Source organism: Blennius ocellaris (genome assembly GCF_963422515.1).
Source record: "Blennius ocellaris genome assembly, chromosome: 3".
Lineage (NCBI taxonomy): Eukaryota > Metazoa > Chordata > Actinopteri > Blenniiformes > Blenniidae > Blennius > Blennius ocellaris.
Genome location: NC_137652.1, coordinates 17329526 through 17350532, shown reverse-complemented (window position 1 = coordinate 17350532; position 21007 = coordinate 17329526). Strand labels below are relative to the sequence as shown.

General features: G+C 42.0%; 2 protein-coding genes across 3 annotated transcripts; one reads left to right on the top strand and one right to left on the bottom strand.

Moving 5' to 3' along the window:
* Window positions 1-182: 182 nt before the first annotated feature.
* rexo5 (RNA exonuclease 5) lies at window positions 183-6732 on the top strand (the record flags this gene model as incomplete). The annotated part of the gene is made up of 17 exons (XM_080515628.1): window positions 183-469; window positions 620-746; window positions 829-940; window positions 1041-1148; window positions 2006-2094; window positions 2414-2529; window positions 2637-2775; window positions 3798-3892; window positions 3981-4083; window positions 4184-4275; window positions 5045-5153; window positions 5255-5371; window positions 5450-5578; window positions 5654-5746; window positions 5843-6173; window positions 6255-6439; window positions 6568-6732. The coding sequence occupies 17 exons, from the start codon at window positions 183-185 to the stop codon at window positions 6730-6732; spliced, it is 2397 nt and encodes a 798-aa protein (XP_080371754.1).
* Window positions 6733-7854: 1122 nt separating this feature from the next.
* Window positions 7855-19584, bottom strand: parn (poly(A)-specific ribonuclease (deadenylation nuclease)). 2 transcript variants are annotated; one of them, XM_080520270.1, is made up of 26 exons: window positions 19501-19584; window positions 19223-19300; window positions 19072-19151; window positions 18914-18981; window positions 17608-17689; window positions 17390-17450; window positions 14653-14821; window positions 14331-14393; window positions 14209-14247; window positions 14089-14131; window positions 13924-14004; window positions 13745-13801; window positions 13521-13598; window positions 13379-13422; window positions 13254-13296; window positions 12213-12288; window positions 12019-12129; window positions 11345-11414; window positions 11215-11270; window positions 10934-11020; window positions 10782-10856; window positions 10525-10702; window positions 10250-10374; window positions 9278-9344; window positions 9040-9200; window positions 7855-8721 (listed from the first exon to the last, which is right to left on the bottom strand). In XM_080520270.1, the coding sequence occupies exons 1-26, from the start codon at window positions 19517-19519 to the stop codon at window positions 8678-8680; spliced, it is 2055 nt and encodes a 684-aa protein (XP_080376396.1). In that variant the 5' UTR covers window positions 19520-19584; the 3' UTR covers window positions 7855-8677. The 2 variants fall into 2 exon arrangements, with proteins under 2 accessions (XP_080376396.1, XP_080376397.1); XM_080520271.1 differs by having other exon boundaries at window positions 10250-10368.
* Window positions 19585-21007: the final 1423 nt, after the last annotated feature.

The following is a 21007-nucleotide window of genomic DNA, read 5'->3' as shown; positions in this document are numbered from 1 at the left end:
CTTCTGTGACAGTAATTGATAATTAATTTAGCAGTAAAATCACTCAAGGAGAAAGTGTCCAAACCATACATCTTCAAAGACGATACTAAGACTGAGGCTTCATATTCGCTGTACACAAATACTGATGCTTTAATAAATATCCAGAATGCTACTTTTTCTATCTCAGTAAATAAAGCTTTGACATGGAGGCTTCATTGGCACCGCAACCAGCAGCAGCAGCATCATCATCATCACCATCACCAGCAGCAACCCACAGTGGGAAAAGAAAGAGAAGTGCTCCACACGAGAAGGCCAAGAGGTTAAAAACCGAGCAGGTGGGAGATGAAGAGTTGCAGCGTGGACGTGCCTCTGGCCCACCGAGAGTCTCTGTGCTGCTTGACCGCCTTCAGCAGCCGATTACATTAAAGGAGCTGACAGAGTTACTGCATTATGCTGCTCTGGGGAAACCATGTGGCATCAAACAGCCCAGGTAACGACTGTGGTAGGAATGTGTTATCTACTGTATCAGTTCTCATTAAATGACTCTCTGCAAGTAGCTCTTACTGTGTCCCTGTACTGCAATAATCATAAAAACACATTATTCCCTCTACGTTTGTGTCGCTTTACTTCCCTTTCCCAGTTGGTGTTGTCTTCACCATCAGAAAAAGGTTCACAGGGTAAATGTTGCCATCGTGGAGGGCCTGACACAGAGTCACTTTTATAAACATTACCTCTCACTGCAACACCTCAGGACAAACTACAGCACTGTAAGTAACCAGGACGTCACAAACGCACCACCAGAGGTTGTCTAATGTTAGAAGTAATGTTGTTATTACCCATCCGTCACAGAGAGTCACCTTTACACCATCATCAGAGAACATCGCCTCAGGAATCTTTAGAAGTGAAGTACCTAAAGGAGACTGGTCTCCTATTCCCTCTTTGCAATCACCACTGCAGAAAGGTAAGAAACATGCTTTTATTGTTTTTTGGCTTGACAATGGAACTAGTTTTTAGTCATGTTTTATGTTTCCTCACTTCTGTGTTATTGTGCACGGCTCCAGTCGTGAACGCACACCCAGTGGTCAAAACGTTTGGGAAGCAAAAAAGGGGACTGACAGCGTACGTTCTCTCCAAGGAGGATATGATCAAGAAGCATTACCCCGTCAAAGGTGACAGAGCTTGTTTTTTAAGTGTATTTTGTACAATTCCAGTGAGACGTGATCTTTTTTCCCTGTCATAAATGACAAAGGACAATTTCAAGTTTAGTTTCAGCATTTGGTTTGACATATTCAACTGCAGTGGTCTTGTTTGCCGAGCACACAAGAAATCAGGTATAAATATTTGTAGCTGAACGCCTCATATGAAGTAATCACTTCTGCTCACAATATTATGAATTACACTGAACAAAGAGCTACATTTGAGCAAATACTTTTCGGTTTATACAGTTCAAGTAAAACTTAGAAGGCGGCAAAGCAACCTTATGCAAGACAGGACTGTGGATGACTGGAGCAAAGATAACTCTTGGCAAGTGACAGGGTAAATACAGGTGATCAATTCATCATATGCTCAGTCAGAGACACACAATCACACACAGATCCAGTCGTTTTAATTTAAAGTATGCCGTTGGGATTCAATTCAAATCCCAAGACCCATACAGAAACACCCTTGTCTGGAAGTAAAACCCAGGTCCTTTTGCTGTGTGTTAACCACTTCATCACTACTCTGCCTCAATTTCATCCCTCCATCCGTCGTCATTTTATCTTACTGTAGCCAATCCCAGCCAGCTGACTTATCAGGTTAGACTCAAAACGGGTCTCCAGTCCTTCACAAGAAAAACACATAGCCAGGGATTCACACACACTTCATATTCAAGCTTATGAGAAATGTACCTCAAATGCAAAGAGAACACACAAACTCCTCATAAAAAGCCCCAGTGAACCAGGAATTAAGTGATGTGAAACACTCCTTCCATTGACAAATACATCAAATCCTTAATCATTTGCAATACCCGTTCCCTTCCCAATAGGAATGGTCGGCTTTGAGGAATTTGTGTGCACAGACAGCTCCGACTCTGTGACCGACCACAGTCCTTTGTTTGGCATCGACTGTGAAATGGTGAGAAGCTTTCAATCATCCAGATCATTGCTGCTTTCCACAGTGGAATTCAGTGGAGGAGTTTCCTAATGAGAGGTGTGAATAGCAACTGCTTACGTGATGTTTTTTTTAACTGATATAATGTGCCCGGAATGTGTGTGATAAAGTAGACCTACTATGACTGTAGTGGATTTCCAATGTCCTAAATGCAGCAAATCAGACATTAAAGCGTTGAAATTCAACAAATTTTGCCACCAAAATCTTACTATTGTAGCTGAACAATGCAAATCTTTGCAGTGGCACTGTACATACTTGTTAATTTGTTGGTGTTGTTTTTCAGTGTCAAACCATGAAGGGATATGAGCTGACCCATGTTGCTCTGGTGGACAGCAGTGGGACGTGTTTGCTGGATGAGCTGGTGAAGCCCCAAAACAAGATCATCGACTATCTTACCTGGTACGCACGCATGCACACATACTTTTGAACAAAAATGGCATTAATAAATCCAACCTGACCAATTCTGAGTGTCATGTACCATGTCCCCGCCGCCTCCTCCCCGCCAGTTTCTCTGGTATCACCGCGGCTATGTTGCGCCCAGTTAAAACCACCCTGCGGGATGTTCAAGCGAGGCTTCGGATGCTGTTGCCGAGCGACGCCGTCCTGGTGGGCCATTCAATCGACTGTGACCTCGCTGCTCTGAAGGTGAGTGACGAAGCCGCTGACCGTCTGTCAGGTGAAGCACGCTGGATGAGAAAGGAGCAAACTTCATTTGAACAGGTCCAGGCTGGCACATGATGAGAATTACACCGATAGACCTTATATATATGTATGTAATTATGTGCGTCTTTTAATAAATGTAGTCTAGGTAGACATCCCTAATTTACTGTAGGTTATTGTGAAAACATCCAATATTCCACAAGAAGAAAACTTAGGGGTTGAACTTTATCAGCCATTGTTTAGAATTAGGAAAAAGACAATATTGTTCGTAGGAACAACAAAAATGAGTTAGCTTGTCATTGATATGGATCACAAAGTATTTTAGCATCAGTCTTCTGCAAGACAGTTAAATTGCTACAGAAAATTAGACATTAATTTTACAGTTTTACTAGTTACAGACTAGTTGCCATTTTAAAAGTTAGTGGAGTTACTTGTCTTGTTACTGTATGAAAAGATCAATTTGCATTTGTCATGTTTCGCTCAACCGTTTTCATGGACCTTGTAACTTTTACATAATTAGTGGCGTTACAGTAACATGGCTATGAATAATAGAATAGAATAGAAGTACTTTATTACTACCGGGGGGAATTTCTTTGCAGCGTTGCTCCACACAGAATAGAATCAAATAAATAGAAATAGAATGGAAAGTTAAAATATCAATAAGACAGGAAAAAATGTAATAAGTGATATTAAATATGAACATGTACAAAGCTTAACGTGACTAATACAAGAATTAGAAAGAATGAAATTGAAAGAAAAACACAACAAACACTCTTTACAAAGAGGAAACTAAACAAGATGAATAAAAGGGTCCAATCAATAGTGTGGAGAAAAGCTCAGCAACACACCTCGACGAAGGAAACCAAAAGTGATGAAAACAGGTTAACAGAAAGCAATGAGAGAAAAAGGAAATGGGGCGACTGCAACAAGCTGCATGCATGTGCACGAGTCTGCTATTCCCAACACTGGTTAAAGAGAAGTTTTGATTGTGTTCTTCCTCGCTGCAGCTCATCCATCCACATGTGATCGACACTTCGCTGCTCTACAAAAGACTATATGGTCAGAAGTTCAGGCTGAAGGTGCTGGCTGAGGCGGTGCTGAAGTGAGTTGTTGCTTTTTGTGTGCGTGTGTGTTCTATGCCTCGATCTCACTGTGGGCTCCTGATATAATTTCTCTGTCCCCATCATTAGAAGGGAGATACAAAGTGATACGCAGAAAGGTCATGATCCTCTGGAGGACGCCTTCGCAGCTCTGGAGCTGGCTCAGTACTTCATCCAAACAGGACCTGCTCAGGTAGGAAGAATTTTTTCTGAAACACACAGACACACACACACACACACACCCACACACCGGTTGGATTACTTTGTGCTTGTGTGTGTGTGTCTACTGTCAGGTTGTAGAGCTTCATCTGGAGGATTTGTGGGGGTACACAATAGTAGACGAGGAGCCCGCCGACTATGAACCTGCTCCTTCACCCATTAACAGGTAAGACGTGTTCCAGTCACTCACGCCTCGTTCATGTTCATACTCCTCCAGCTAAAACCCATCTCAGCTCTGAGAAGTTTCACTTCCGCACTGAGGAAAAACTGTGAGCATTTACTTTACCCTTTATCTGGCAAGTGACTGTATTTGATAAATTATTTTTCCTGTGTGCCTGAAGCTTGGCCGTAGCTGAAAACAAGTTGTATACAGTATCAACTTTTTTTTTTTTTTAAATCATTAAATCAAGCGAAATGCAAAGTGTTTTTTCTTTTTCTAATTATTTATAACTTTGATATGTTGTTACACTGCATGATGACATAATCCACTTATATCAGCCTGTAGCCACGTCTGTTCTGAATCTTGTGAAAAACAATCAGAAACTGCTGGGATTCAGAAGGTTACATTGAGATAGTAAACTGGTAACAATGAAAGAAGAAATGATTTGGTGCCTGGTGGAAATGCTTGTAATTTGACACCAGAGTCATCGTGCTGGCCCCTGCTGAAGAATCTGACAAGAATTAAGAAATCTGAATTGGGATATTTTGCGATTCTCTACCATATGACAGAGAAAACAATCAAAACACATTAAAAAAGTTGATGTAAAACAGTCTTTATAGTGAAATAATGAACGAAATAAAGTCCAACATGTTATAAAAGTAAAAAAAAAAAAAACAACCTTCAGAAATGTTTCAGCAATCTGATTCCGTCAACTTATTTATTCGTTCTACTTTTACGTTGTATTTGACTCACTCTTTGTTGTGACCGGGTGCAGGTTTTCGGACATCCTGCAGACTCTTGGCCGTTCCGTAGCGTACTTAGGGAAGCGATCCCATGTGGAACTGGACCTGTCCAAACAGCAGTGGTACAAGTCGGACAAGGAGGTTCGGAAAAACAAAGTGGCTCAGTTGTTTTTGTTGCAATTCTTCACCATGCAATGACATCAGCAGGCTGGATTAGACCCGTCTGTCCTTCAACATTTCAGCTTCTTGCCTCCTTCAAGAGACAAACCAACCAGCCCTTCCTCTCCGTCACCCAGTTCTCTTCCTTCGCCGACCGGCTGAAGCCGCTCGGTCTCCATCCGGAGCTGCAGCATCAACGCGTGAGTCAATCGTCTGCTCGTTCCTTCCCTCCTTCAGTACATGAACGGCTTTGCAAAGCGATGGGTTTGACCCTGCAGGCCTGTGCAGACCTGCGGGACATGTGCGTCGTGTTCGCCGGGCCGTTTCCTGCATGTTTCTCCGAGAGGGACGTGAGGAGGCTGTTTCGCTGCTGCGGACCAATTCAAAGAATCCAGATGTTAAACAGAGTATGTTTCACACTCTTTATTTTCATCAACTTTTACTTGGATGAGCTATGATGAACGAACTGTTTGGATCGGCAGGTTCATGCCCGAGTGGAGTTTCAGCTGCTGGAAGGAGCAACGCTGGCTGTAAAAACACTGAATGGACTGCGGTTGCAGGGGCAGTCCATCAAGGTGTCCCCCTCTTTCTCTTTTCATTCATTATTTCATAATTTGGTGTCACAGATATGCCCAAATTCACACTGTAAAAAAACGTTTCTCATCTCCCAGGTGCGACGGCCTGTACACGAGTCCACCCTCGACCTGGACCTGGCGCTGGACACTTTAACGGAGGACACCTCAAACACCTGTGACCTCTATGCTGTCAAACTGAGGCCCAGCCAGGCTGAACGCATAAGAAACCCTCCAGAGATTAATAGACAGATGCCGGGAGTCCAGTGTTCTGGTGCATCGGTGAACGGACTCCCACCTTCTGAAACGGACTGTGAACACGTGCAGCTCACAGAGGAAACTTTCAGAAAGACTTTCAGCCGCTTCGGGGCTGTGGAGGATGTCATCCTGCTGCCTAAACCTGAAAAAAAAGCACCGCATGCAAACATAAGTGAGTAAAAAGCTTGGTTATTAGTTTTCTAAGCCCTTGTGAAGTTTGTGGAGTTCGTCTCTCACCCGAGTGTGTCTGTAGAGTTCGAGAGCTCGGAGGGCAAACAGGCGGCGCTCAGCTCCTCTGCTGAGCTGCAGAGGGAGAACTACCTCATCTGTCCGTCTGTGACGCCGCGCCATTTGGCCTCATGGGTTGCTATGGCAACATCGACTGGAATGGACGGCGAAGCAGGGGAGATGACGACTCACAGACACAGCGATTCTCAGGTAATCACATATTCTGAATCAGACCGTGGAAATATTTGACATTTTGAGGCCTTTAGTGGGTTTGTGATTTTTTTTTTTTAACTTTTAACATTCTAAAGTCAGGCCTTTGTTTTGCTGTACTCATGCAGGATGAACAATTGATCCCCATGCTCGCCAAGCTGGACCACCGCCTGGGGAAACTCTTCCAATCCCTCCCAGAAGGCACCTTGTCAGTGGTCCTGCTCCCTGGACTCAGCAGGTCAAGACTCTGGCACCATCTCCTTCACAATCTGATCTCCACTGAACCTTTCTGATTGTTCCTTCCTCTCCTCCTCAGTGGGAGTCGCCTCCTGCCAGGTTTATGTCTCATGGGAGTCAAGCAAGACTCTCGAGGAGGGAGAACCTGCTAACTGGAGAAGACCGGATCCTGAACCATACACACGCAATAAAATTGCACTGAAGTTTAGTTTTGACCTTTTCCATTTGTATACTGCCAAATTTGTCTGCCATGCATTTCAAACTTGCTCCAACACGACTTTGTCACAACACCGTGACAATTTTTTATAACAGGCCAGTGAATCTCAGACCCAAACCAAGAGAGTCCAGTTTGCTTTTACATAGCTAATGTTCAGGTTTTTATTTCTTTTAGAGCTTTGCTTGGGTTTAAAAGCAGTCAAAATTTCATGTTACAATGCAAAATATGAGATAATTCAATGAATCTCCTGAGATTCTTCAAAGTTTTATTTGATCTGTTCAATATGAAATTTGTAGTTTCTATAAAAGTAAAAAAAAAAAAAAAAAAGTGTGCAAGTTCCTTGAATATCGGTGCATTTCCTAAAGGTGGGGGTGAGCGATACGGAATAAGGCAGGTATAGGGGTGGTTTGAAAAGTTTGAAAGCATTTCCAGTTCCTCCAGTTATTCCGCTTGCGCACAATAAATATCGGAGGATGCTTTCTACAGTTCATTGCATTCAGATTTAAATGAATGCAGTGAGGACCAGAGGGATTTCTGCATACTTTAGTAAGACCTACTTTTTAGACAGATTTGTGTTTGGTGTTTAACAGATTCTAGCATTCAGACGTTCAGCACCAGGGGCCATTTTAACTAGAACAAATGTAACCGAGTTTGAACAAAGTTTTAAAGTACCATCCAACATTGAGGTTTCAGCCCAATCCGCTAAATATGCCGATTTACCTTCCTAATTTTGTAAGAGATCTTTTCAGAAACTTTTCCCCATCTCGATCAAAACTTATTGTGAGGAAACCAGTGCCTGTTTAACATGGAAATTAGACTGCAATTTGAATCTTAAAGATTACTGCACAATATTTTAGATTGAAAGAAAAGGACAGGAAAAACACATTACTAAGAAACATTCTTTAATTTTTTTCCCCTTTTTGCAAGGGAATATTTAAGGATATTTAAAGTTTTATCTTATACAAAACCGTATTTGTCTTAACGTTTACATCTTTTGCATTAGATCATACTCAGACAATGTTGTAGGTTTACAGTTACAAAACACAAAAAAGGGTAAAGAAACAACTTTGTACAAAAACTGAAAGAAAAAAAAAGACAAGCACCCCATGAAAGGTCAAAATGCCACCAATAATAAATATATTATTGAGAAGCTCACGTTTGATAAAACTGGAGAAAGTTGCCAACTTCTCTTTAAAAATGGGGGGGGAAATAATTATTGATGCCATTAAAATTCTAAATAACCCCGACCTTGGAAACTACGGGACTCCTCGAGTGCCGATTGGATCTTACATTTCATTAAACGGATTCACAGAGATACAGAAACCAGAGAAAAGTGTACATTTCCCTCTCGTGCACAAAACTCGCACTCTTAATCACAGACTGATGAGGTTAATAAGCCTCCTTAAAATGTGTGAAGGATTCCTGTGGTGGTGTGGTGTGTGTACGTCTGTGGTGGCAGACTCCGGTCAGAGCACATAGACAAAATCTTTTTACCTCACGGGATCTAGTTTGTGCACATGTATACGAGTGCGTTTACCCAGAAGAGTCGCCTGCTCCTCTGGGAGTCGGACCAAAATATGGCAGCTGCAGCTATGGCTTGTGTTCTCTCTTTCAAAGAGTCCAGTCGAGTGGGTTCGGCTGGTAGCTTCGGACATGCTGTCCACAGCTGCTGAGTGAACGGATGAATGGTGGAACATGCGCTGCTGCTCAGAGACTAGTGCTGAGGAAAGAAGAGCCTGTTTGGGACGGAGGCAGCTCCGCTCCGCTCAGCTCTTCGCCGGTCACTACCAGAGCTCTGGCACTTCAAACAGGGCGGTCGTGGATTCAGCTGTGAAGGAGAACAAAAAAAAAGTGTTTAATTATCGCACAGTGCAGTATATAATAGACGTTAACTTTCACTGTACACGTCGCTCTCCACGGAAACCACTTTGATGTTATATTCAAATTGCTACTTTCATATTAAAGTTAGTCGTCGGTGTCGCCTGGCCAACAGAATTGAGCGGCTGTTTCAAGGAGCATTTATTATGTACAAAGAAATGCTGACGTCAAGCCGATTCAGACTTTAGCAATCCAAGAGCGATGGACATTGATCCACATAGAGGATCAACCCTGAAATAAACCAACAATCCTGACAGCGAACACACACCTTGAGCCTTCTTCTTGTTCTTTTGACCCTTCTTCCCCTGGATGGCTGAGGCCCGTTGCCAGGCGACCGTCCCTCCTGCATCATTACTCGGATCCATGGCCTCGGGACTATCATCTCCAGCATCGGGGTCGGGACTCAACCCGGGGGAATCCGATGCTCCTCTGCAGAAACACAGCGAGTGTGAGAGGCAGCAGACAACACAGGTGGCAGAATAAAAGATTCCTGCTTGTTCACTCACGTCGTCTTCAGCCATCCCTCGGATGTCTTGCTCTCCACGGCTTCTGCGTTTGATTGTCCACTAATATCTATAAAAAAGCGGCACAAAGGACTTTATATCGGAACTCCTTGTGCAGCACACATTGTTATTCACTGAAGAGACGGCACATGAGCAAGAGATGAAGCAAAATTAAAGTGTCAGAGCTTTTGAAGTCACTCAAGTCCCATTATAAATTCACATCTGTCAAGTACAAATCTAAAGTTACCACGTTCAGGATTTTAGTGACAATTTCTATTACATCCTGCTGTGATAATGTGCGTTTACACATTGCCATCCATTACGGTTATATTGTACTCGTCTGATGTGAGTGAAACCATGAGACAGATGTTTAACAGTTTCAGAGCAAAGGAGATAATTAGTTTGCAAATAGTCAAATTGATCATTTCCCTTTATTTGGCCCACAAACTAACAATAAGCCTTTAAACAAAGTAAAAATTTATTTATTATTTAATATTTATTTTTCATTTGATAGGATTTTCAAAATGGACTAGTTCTCAATCCCAATTCCGGAGCCATTTTTACCGTGACAATGTGCTGTATAACAGCAGCTCAGTATTGTTTAGAGCCAAATTGTAAAGGGACAGATACCCAAAACATCTCAACACAAGCACATGAATGGAAACACTTAAGAGGCTGCTTGAGTGAAGCTTCAAATGTCTGCCGGGACACGGCTGTCGATTCCAACTGCATGTGACCCAGCTGTTCTGAAGCAGGTGTCCATTAATAAACCATAAAAGCGTGATGTTAGACAAATTACGCTGGCCTGCTCAAGTTTAACTCCATAGTTGTGATGATTATTCACAATGCCACCTGCCTGCTCCCTCAGCGCTCGCTGTACCTCTCACTGCTAAGTACTTTCCTCGAGGAAACCTGCTGCATGTTGCCACTCTGCAGCAGCAGCAGAGTACAAAATGCAATTGTTCACTCACACACCATCGGTTTTAATCTTCTTGCTCGCTGTGCTATCCGGGTACGAGTAGTGACTCCAGCCATCTGCAATCAAACCCTCTTCAGATCCCTGCTCGCCCTGAATGGGACTGATGCTGCGTTTCCTGATCCTCATGAGAGAAAAGGAAAAAAAAAAAGAAAAGAAAAGGGGGGGGCATGGCATCCATGAATGTAAATAGAAGGTGTGCATAGCCACAGAATATTCCAAAGTCACTGGATGCTGTGTTGAATTAGTGTAGTGTGGAGTAGCACTGGTGTACCTGGCATATCCAAAGCCACCAGAGGCGGTTGAGGGGGTGTAGTGGGGCTTCACCCAGCTGTCGTCTCCCCAGGTTTTGGGGGTTTGGCACAGTTTCTCCTTCTCCTGCTGCTTCCCCTGAATGTACTCGGCATACGTCTGGATTCTGTAGCTCTCTGCGTAGCGGCTGGTGTTCATAGCTGCAGCGACGAGGCGAGAGGTTAGCTTGGCGACCAGTATTTATTTGCGCGGCGGCTCGTCTAATGTTTGCATACTCACCGATCTGCACCTGGTCGGTCTGACTCAGGGACACAAAGGCTGAGGTGTCGTCTATCCATGAAACCTGGATGTTTCCTGCAGGAGACAGACAGTGAGTGTGAGTTACGAAACAAAAGGATTATTTGATTTAAACGTGCGCAATCATGTCTCACCAAAGGCACTGAAGAGCTGGTAGAGGTCACTTGTCTTCCATTCTTTTGGGAAGGTGACGTACAGGACGTGGTCTCTTTTGGGCTGCACTGTATTGAAAGGGAAGAGATTTTAATTTCTCATAATGTTCAGATTTTCTCTCCACACCCAGTGGGAGAAAAAAAATTAAAATAAATAAAAGACCTGCTGTGCAGCTCAACCAGTTTTTTTCCCCCCCCTAAACTAAATATTCCATCAAACAGTATTTAATATTCATGAAACATAGTCACATATTTCCACTTACGGTCTGGCCCTGTGATGTTGAGGTAGGGTATATCGATAATCCTCATCAGGAAAAGCCTGGAGAACAGACATTTGTTAACCATTACGTCACACCATTTTTGAGAGAGCAGCAAGTTTGGAGCGTCACCTACTTATTGAAGAACGGCTCGATTAGTTTGGAGCGAGCCGGGATGTGAGCTTTGGGCGGAGTCAAGAAAGAACCTGTGAGGAGATGCAGAAGGAAACTTTGTAAAAAAAAAAAAAATGTGTGTACGGAAATTGAAAAGTTACTGCAGTTGCAACACTTGAAAGTTTCCTCTTTAAATTACATCAAGGACTTGTACAATTATTTGATTACTTGATTTTGTCGTGAGGAAGTCCCGGAGGCCATTATAAAGACTAGCATACAAGTTCTGAGAGAAATGTTCGAGTTCTCCACTTTCCATTTCAAATATTGGGCGTTATCAGAGAACGTTAAACCAGTCCTGTAGGCAGAGACCAGACAGGAAAAAAAAAAGGTGCAAAATAAAGTGAAAATGTTCACTCCTCTGAATAAAACTGAAATTGGTACAATTTGCTTGGTGGGCATGTTTTGAGCCCCTAGTTTTGGTTTACAGGGCCTTATGTTTGAAACCCATGGTCTCACCCTGTGAAAGGTCATCCTAAGACTTATTGAAGAGCTTCACACAAATTAAGAGTATGATTGGTGAAATTCTGAGTCAGCGTTTTGTTACAGATTCCATTCAGACTTGAAAAGAAAAACTTTGATGTAGGGGCAGCTTGTGTAAAGACATCACTACTGTACAGGACCCAATGAGACTGGTACCCAGGTAGTTTGCCATCGAGATGAAACACAGGCCAGTGATGTAGGCGTCGTATCCCGCCTCATGGAGCTGCTCCTGGGCCGTGTTATAACTGGGGAACTCCTCTGCAGCTTCTAACCAGAGCAACACAGAAGAAATAAAAAGGTGTCAGCAGGCTTTCAGGGGTTATTTAAACAAATCAACTACATTTACTCACCAACTTGTGGCGACTTAAATGGAGTCTCCTTCAATTGTTTCTCCAGCTCTGCCAGAGAAGTGTTGGTGATCAGGTCCTGAAAGTTAAAGTGATGACACCTCAAAGTCAAACATCTCTCAACTACATAGCAAGGAACAGTCTATAAACATCACTGGCATCGTGCAGTGTAAGCTCTGAAGAAACTTTCTGAATATGGACATTGCAGCCAAGAAAATGAGGACGCTTCAGATTTCTAGAAAGCAAAAAAGAAAAACTGCTTCACAACAGATTAGTCAGCAATTCAATACCAAAACATGATTTATGGCATCCAAAAATGTTACAATATCACAAATGTTTCTTTAATTTGAAATAGTCATCTCTTTTTTTGACCCTTTGTGACAATGCAAACGTGTCCCAAGAATTCATTCACTTATCAGAGGTGTTTCGTGAAGGCCGATAGTACTAATAAAGGCCAGCTGTAAAGAAACGGCCTCCAGTCATCATCACTCTCACAAGATGAAGAGGAACTACACCGTTTGTTCCCAAGGTAGAGTGAAAGCTTTTAACACCCAACATTTCATCAAACCAGATTAATTCCAGACCTCTTAAAACACATCTTGCAAATCTGAAGAGTACTCTAAAATAATTTCAAGATCTTATATCCACAATAATGTAATCTGCAGACGAAGGAAGAAAACATTTGACTTCATGCTAAAGTTGCAAAGTTATGACAAAAGTGTCCGTCAACATCACCCATCTTCATTAACAATAGCACAAATTAAATCTTGGGTTGGGAGAGCCCCAGCTACTCCATTGAGTTGCACCATTACAGCATAATCGTAATTAATTCTGTAAAGGCCTTTAATAAAGCCCACTTGAAACCATAATCAGCTTTGCTGTTCAAGTATGTTGACACAGGAGAAATTGGAGCACCGTCGCTCTCAGTATAATGGGAGCACACTTGGGTTTCATTTTTAGTTCACCTGCAGATCTGCATCTGATGGTGACAAGTCAGAGAGTGTCGACTATATTGAAGCCACGGCTCTTATAGAAATGACTAACCTTAAATGGCTGAGTGGAAGCCATCAACTTTGTGTCCAGAAGTCTGCAATTGAACAAAGAAAAAAACATTAAAACATAAAAAGAACAACCACCTGTTGTAAACACATTTAAAGATGAGAGTTTACCTCGGGAAGACACACATTGTAACCTCTTTGAAGTCTTGAAGATCCTGCAGGGACGAAGATTCCAATAAATAAAACGCGTTTTATCCATTCAACTTTTCTCCCCCAGTGCTTTATGTGATCATCAGGTTTAAAAACGACCTACCTCTGGCAGGGGGCAGTAGAACTGGTGGATGGTGTGCATCACATCCAGGAGCATGTTGTGGCCGACCACAAGTTTACTCTGTGCACAAGGTAGAAAGATTCAGCGTTACAAGACAGAAAATTTGCAATTTTGTAAATTGAAGCACACCGACGCTCTTCTACAAACCAAATGGGTCCTCTTATGTAAACTTTAACACATGGGGAACAAAGTCAATGTCCACTCACAGATTTAGAGATGGCATGGATGACCCTGGAAAAGCCGACGGCGTCATTCAACTCCCCCTGAAGCGGAAAACACGCGACACGTCATCACAGAGTACGACTTATTTCACCGGCGTTTCAATCGGCTCGGGAAGAGAAGACAAAGTGAACTAATGCAACGTCCGTTTCGAGCATGAACTCACCTGCTCCCTCTCCAGTTTCTGCTGCTCTCTCCTCTTCCTCTCCTCTTCATCAACTTTACTGACCTGGATGAATCGCTCCTTCTGCTCAGAACAAATTTACATCCCATTTTTTAAAAACGAGCACAAAACTCACAAAATGGGTGAAAATCTAAGAGACTCGCTCACTTTTTCCGTTTCTATCGTTTCCACGTGAAGACCCTTTGGGAACCTGCAAAGCAAAAGCACCGTTAATCAAACCAACACAGAAAAATGACAGAAGAGAGAGCAGGAAAGAGGAACACTCACTTGCGGTTCAGTGTTTGGTATATAAGCTTCCTCTGAAACCTGGTACAAATAAAAGCAAAAAATAAAAAAGTTCAATAGATGACTCGGCATAGTGAATATTACTTGAGCAGAAATATAGTTACCCAGTACATGGATCCAGGTCCAAAGTCTTCTCCGAGTTACTGAAAAGTGCTTCAACCTTTTCCCTGTGGGTGAAAGAGACACAAATGATGAAAATGTACCAATAAACAGCCTTGTGAGAACACTCCTTCGTTCAAAAGGTAGGCGCTCCTCCTGTGCCAGTCTGAGGCAATAATCTCACCCAAGCTGCAATCTCGATATGCATGCAGACGCCAACACACCTGTTCCCGGTGTGAAAGCACTCACAGGTGTCTGAGTGACTCAGAAGCCTCGAGGATCACTCTGGATGATGCAGGAGCGGCGTTCTGAGCAGATGACACTTACACCACTCTGTTGATGAAGTCCTTATGCTCGTCGGGTACGTGTGCGGGGCCTTTGGAGGATGAGGGGGAGATGTAGGATGGCGTCCCGACACCGTTTGCTTGTTGATTCCTCCTTTCCTCCGTCTGCTCTCTCAGCTGGGCTTCCTCCTCCTGGTTCAGGTACGGGATCCCTTTTAAAAAAAAAAAACACAGCGAGTGCAAGTTTATGAACCGTTTTCACCCAACGAGTGAGCATCTATTAATTTGTTAAAATATACGTAATCGGGCATCAACATGACATTACAATCAACGTGAATGAAATCTTTACTGGCTGACTACCTTGCGCTTTTATTCATTTAAAAACAAAACTAATAAATGTATTTGTTCTTTGACATTCAGTGAGTTGTATTTGCAGCTTTGCTTTACTGTTGCCCATTTTTTGTGAATATAATATTTGTACTCTTAAGACCTAGTGCAACAACAGCGTCAACATGTGATTTATAAAAAAAACAACCCGATCTTTCTGAGGATGTGACATCATTGAAATGCCATTTTATGGCATTTGTAAGCCAATGGAAAACTGCATGACGTTTGAGCAGAAACGACCGCAATGCTTCCTTTAATCTGGAACGTGCAATGGTAGTCAACAAGTACAGCTGGCGCGAGGACGTTTCAATGACTGCCGTTAATGCAGAGGCTCGGGAGCTTGTGTATCACTGTCGAGAAAATGTATTCAGATGGATATCTCATGTTAAATACTGGAGACAAGTGATGCTCATCTGTAATAGGGTCTCATTGCTCCGGGAATTCAACTGTGCGATGAGATTGAGCGAGCGCGTCAAGTTTCAAGATTATTTTTTTTAATGGTGTTCAGAAGCTACCGAGTGTTGTTGACGCATAACCAGAAGAAAGTAGAAACTAATCTAACCGGAACAAGTCGTGTGAGAGCTATAAACTCCCCCCCCCCAAAAAATGAACTTTTATTAATGATTACATTTTGAACAGTTATGAAAATACCAGCAGCAATCTCTACCTGGAGTTTATTTGCAAAGTTATTTTTTCAGCAAAAGACTAAATTCTTTATTAATGAATTTTTTTTTTTACATTTTCAAACTATTTTTTTTTGACACAATGATGCAGTTATTTCAACTTCAGGACAAAATCCTGGTTCTGTATTCATGGCACTACCTTCAACTGTATTGAATCTTCTGCAGGAGACTCTTTGTAACGGAAACTTCTTCATATTTAAAGATCCCCTGCAGTCATGCTGAAACATTTATACAGAAAACTCTACTTTTAAGGCTCCCAATCAAACATTAATATTCAAAACACTTGGGGAGACACAAAGCTTCAGCAGAATTTTGAAATTAAACATGTTGCTTCACACAAGATGTCCCAAAAATAAAAGGAGTTTCAATAGCGTGAACTTTACACAAGTACTAATAACCGTCGCAAGATTTGCGAGTTTTAACAATAATCAGACCAAGTTTGTTTCTACAGTTCTCTTTCTCTTTTTAAATTAAAAAAACAAGCCCATTGTAATGGGGTGGTACTTTCTACAGGTTCTAAATCTTTATTGGTGAGGTCTGCAGTGCTGAACATATCCAACTGGTTGACTACTTTCCATATCACATTTAATCTGCCATACTTGCATTTCCTTCATTCACTGCCATTGTACTTTGATCAAACGGAAGACTCCCAAGACACTTTGGATCCTCCTACAATCCTACTATCAAGGCTCGTCTCATTTCCAGTTTTGAATCATTAACAGAATTATATGATTTGGTCCTCATTGAAGCATGTAGATGCATGCCGTTTTTAGCACCTCTGCTTCTCCAAAACTTGCCCTAAAAGTGATATTTCTGCTCTTCGCCACGGTTCTGCCACACTTTGTGCCGGGTTTTCATATGGTCAGACTGAAAACGTAGTGGATGGTACGGAAAGAAACCGCGACCAGTGGTTATGGCTTTCTGCTAGCCCTCCGTTGAGGTAACTAGCACCGAGGAACGGGTCTGTGAGGAGGAACAACAACGTAGCAATCTGCGGATGGTTGTGACGAGGGATGCACCGATCCAGGTTTTTTGACTTCCGGTCCGATACCCAACTTTGGATATCTGCCGATTCTGATATTATTGCAATACCAGAGCTGTGTTTGCTTTAATAATATTATTGTTGATTTATATGAGGCTGTGATAAACTCCTCTCAACAGTAAAGTATGAAATGTACAAACGTATGCATGTATTCCCTCAAAAGGCAACTTGAGGTTCGTATAAGGTCAGAAAAGGAAGCAGCACAAGTATTTTTATTCCATTTGGACAATGTGTGGGGTCTGCAGTGATGTCATCATCTCATAATAAACTAGTTCCATCTCTAAAACCTCAGGATCGACTTCATTAATTCCTGGAGAAATTCTTTAGCAACGCAGCACAAACTGCAATTTTTCCAGCTCCAACGCAACACAAATGATTGGGATTATTTTCAGGGAGTTTAGCGTGGTGTATGACGCAACTTCATGGAGGTGTGAATCGCCTGCTACCGAGGAGGAGCGAGCGATTTTCCTATTGGCATTTTAAAATGGTGACGTCTGGCTGCCGAGCGTCCGTCTCGCTGTACAACGCCTTTACAAACATTCATGTTGATACTTTGCGGTGTTTTGAGCTTTAACATTTTAAAAACCTACCATGTTGAAGTTTCATACCTGATGCCAGCAAAATAGGCTTGAAAGCCATAAGAATTCCACAAGTCTTGCAACACTCACCATGACGGAACACCTTGTTGAAGTCGAATCCCTGACTGGCCAAGAAATCAATGCTGGAACTCTGAAATGACAAAATGCCATTTATGTCTCATTTTCTTTCACCTTTCTGCAGCTGTCCAGGCATCAAACAGCAAGCGTTGTACACCACCTGAACCCCCGAGGGCACCAAAAGTCACTTCTGTCAACCATTTACCAAGACAAATCCCACATCGACTTACTTGACAGATGAACTTTATGTCAGGCGAAGTCCTGCTGAACGGCTTGGGGAATATATAAAAGTTAAAAGTCTTTGTGATATACCTGTCGACAAGAGAACAAGAAGGAAGAAAACAGTGAAGAAAGGTGGAAACTACTGAAGTTCCTGCTGAAAGACTTTAATGGCTTCAGTGATTAGTGAAGAGTTTGACTATTACCTAAAAGTTGAAACAAATTTCAACATTAATAAAACTTAATATGAACATATTGGGTAAGGTCCCTTGAGACCATCAACAATATCAAGTAAATAAACAGATTAGCACAGTGGTGAACTGCAATATAAGCTTATGTTGCAAATTTCCATTGAATTATGAAAAGCTGGAAGGCTGTTCGGTCTGTCTGTGGCTAACGGCCGGTTTGATACTCCAGCCATGGGTTTTGAAAATAGGGACAGAGCCAAGGGCCACTTTTTTTTTTTTTTATTTTACCCCCAAAAATGGAAATTCTGATTTTCTATATAATAAAAGGGAGAACAGTGGGAAGCTCGAGGGAGCAGGAGATCACAGGAGTTATCAGAGGCTTTGCCTGCTCAGAGGTTTTCAGATTTACTGTCGCAAGAGAATTTCTGGAATCGAGAGCAGACCTGTGAAACCGTTTCTAGCCTTTACTTTAAAGGCTCATGTAGATGTGTCCACAGAATTCTGCCACACTGACGTTTGGGGGCAAATAATGGACAAAGGGTCCAAAGCATTGGTGAGCAGAAATGAGGTGCTCCGAAGAGAGAGGAAAAATAAAATGCATCTAGGGATGCACATTTCTAGCAAATTCATCGTCAGTGCAATGTCAATGCTAAGCATCCAGTGAATGCCAATAAATTATTTCAAAGAACTGCATTACAAAATATTAGACCAATCAGTTGGATCCCTGTTGCCCGACATCGTATTGACATTTTAATTCCATTATATCAACATGACATACCAGATGGGCATGATGGCAGAAACGTTTAAAAACGCCTCGCCACAGCAAGGCAAGAGAACTGTAATTAAGAACAAATCTCATACACAAAGACCTGAACATATACTACTGAACTGGATGTATTTATTTAATGTACAGTTCCTGATATTGTGCAGCACTGTTAGGAGCCATTAGACTGGAAGACATTTGTGCACTGATCGACCATCCACGTTTGCATGTTCGAATAAACGTTGAGTGAATAGCTAAGCCAATTAGGACATCAATCAGCCGTTGGCTTGCATATATGATGATAGAATGCCGTGCAAAAGCATATGACATTGTGAGGAGATATAATTTCAGTCAAATTTTACTTACTTTGACTTGGTCTGATCGTACTTGAATGTGCATAACCCAAACTGGAACAGGAGGAAATCCATTGAGTGCTGTTGAATATAGAACGTTTCTTAACTTTAACATCCTCATCATCATTATCAGCAACAGAGAATAGGTGGCAACTGCTCAGCTCTGCTGACCTTCTTCAGTTTGGTGTAACGCTCCTCTGGTGTGTCCAGACCGTTGGTGAGCGCACTGACGTTAGGACCGTCACTTATGCCTGAAAACACCGAACACATGTCAGCCTGCATCACACAACGTCCTGCGCCGCCACACGTCCGACGCGATTACCTGAAAACTCCCCATCGATGGCGAGGAAGTCTGCGTCTTCGATGGCGCTGTACACTGTGTTTAAGCAGTCCTTGTAGTCTGGAAAGCAGGAGAAGAGAGGAGCGTGTTAGCGGAATGAAGGGAGCGTGTTAGCCTGCAGCTAGCTTGCGACACAAACACCGGAGGAAAATTCCAATCCTGGATCAAATGCAGAGCATGCTACTGCAGGGATGCACGGTGTCGGACCGTCTATGGCGAGCTAAACAAACGCAGTGTGCAAGAGATGTGTGTCTACTTACTTCTGCGTGTTACCTCCATCCCTGCACAATGACTGAACCGGCTGACAGCTAACGCTAACTACCTCCGCCACTGGCTTTTAACCGTTTCAAACACTTCCGGGGCCACGAGCCGTCCGCGAGACCCCGAAAACACTAACGATTACACTAACTAACACTAACGATTTCCTCAATAATGTCTTCCAATAAGTTTAAGGCACATTTTAAGACACATTTCTAAAAATAAATAATAAATAAATAAATAAAAATAACATAGTAAATATATATATACACATGCATATATACATATAGAGGTAACACGCATATATATATATATATATTTTTAATTTATTATAATTTAATTTATTATATATTTATTTTTTTATTTATATAAACTATGTGCGTGTGTTAGTAGTCTTTTCATATGAAGTTTGCTTCTGAAAAGTTTGCAAACGCGTTTGCCTCTGCTCTCCATGTAAACAACATGGCACACATTCTTTGTATCTCGATCCTGCAAGAAATTATACTGAGCTGGAATCATGAAAGAAGGGGCCGACGGGCACACGGGTAAGGTATGTGGGACACCCACCCACTATTTCTTAACCCACATCTCGAGGCACAAAACAATCAGAGACTACAGATAGAACCTTTGGATGAGTTGTGTGTGCATCTTGCAGATGTTTTGAATCGTCATACGTTAGAAAGACCACGGTTACTTTGCATCCTCTGTTCATATTATTCCACTTTAGCTATTTCTGTATTGCATTCACATCTCTTGTGGTTATTCTGCGGCCCATTTTGGTTGCATTGCCTTCCTGCTCACTGAGTCGTTTAAAAAAAAAAAAAAAATTATATATCTTATAGTTATTCTATGTCTCTTTTAGGTCATTTGGTGAGGTGCATATGTTCTTTTGCTGTTATTTTGATTGCTTTGTACCTCTTTGATGTGGTTTTATGACCCACATTTTGTTGATTTGCATTGCTGCTGACTTGTCTCATTTTATATGTCCAAAGGCATCTCTTTGAGGTTTTTTTGTGGTCCAAAATTAATTGATCTGACTCTCTGCTTATTTGATGCTTTTTTTTTTCTGTCAGCGATTCATCTTTTTCTGAACATTTGCATTGAATAACTGCTTCATCTGGGATTTACTGACAGAGCACTTCAGTCCATCGTCCCAGTACATCCAGTCAGTAATTTGACCAAAGATGGATTCAAACGCAAGACTGATAGGTGAACAAAACACTTCAATTTGATAACGTTATGAAACCTTTCAATTCATGCACCCACCTGGATCTGGGGTGCTGCATTGAATTTAAGGTAGATTTTAATGGATAAAGGTTGGTACTCTACTTCTTAATTGTATCCGCTACATTTCCAATATCTGTGCTGCAGAGTGGTAACCGAAGTCAGTCTGTTCTTTGCAATTATTATTCACATTTTGTATCGGGAGATGGATATAAAATGTGTTTTTCTAAGAGAAAATGTGTTTGGGGTGAAAGTGAACGCGAAGTGTTTTTTCACTCTCTGAAA

Excerpts from the sequence above, each read along its gene's own strand:
- parn (XM_080520270.1), bottom strand. Across the intron at positions 17,451-17,607 it reads ACATAAAGTTCATCTGTCAA|AGTTCCAGCATTGATTTCTT; the intron begins GTAAGTCGATGT and ends TTGTCATTTCAG. Across the intron at positions 9,201-9,277 it reads GAGGGATGGCTGAAGACGAC|AGGAGCATCGGATTCCCCCG; the intron begins GTGAGTGAACAA and ends GTGTTTCTGCAG.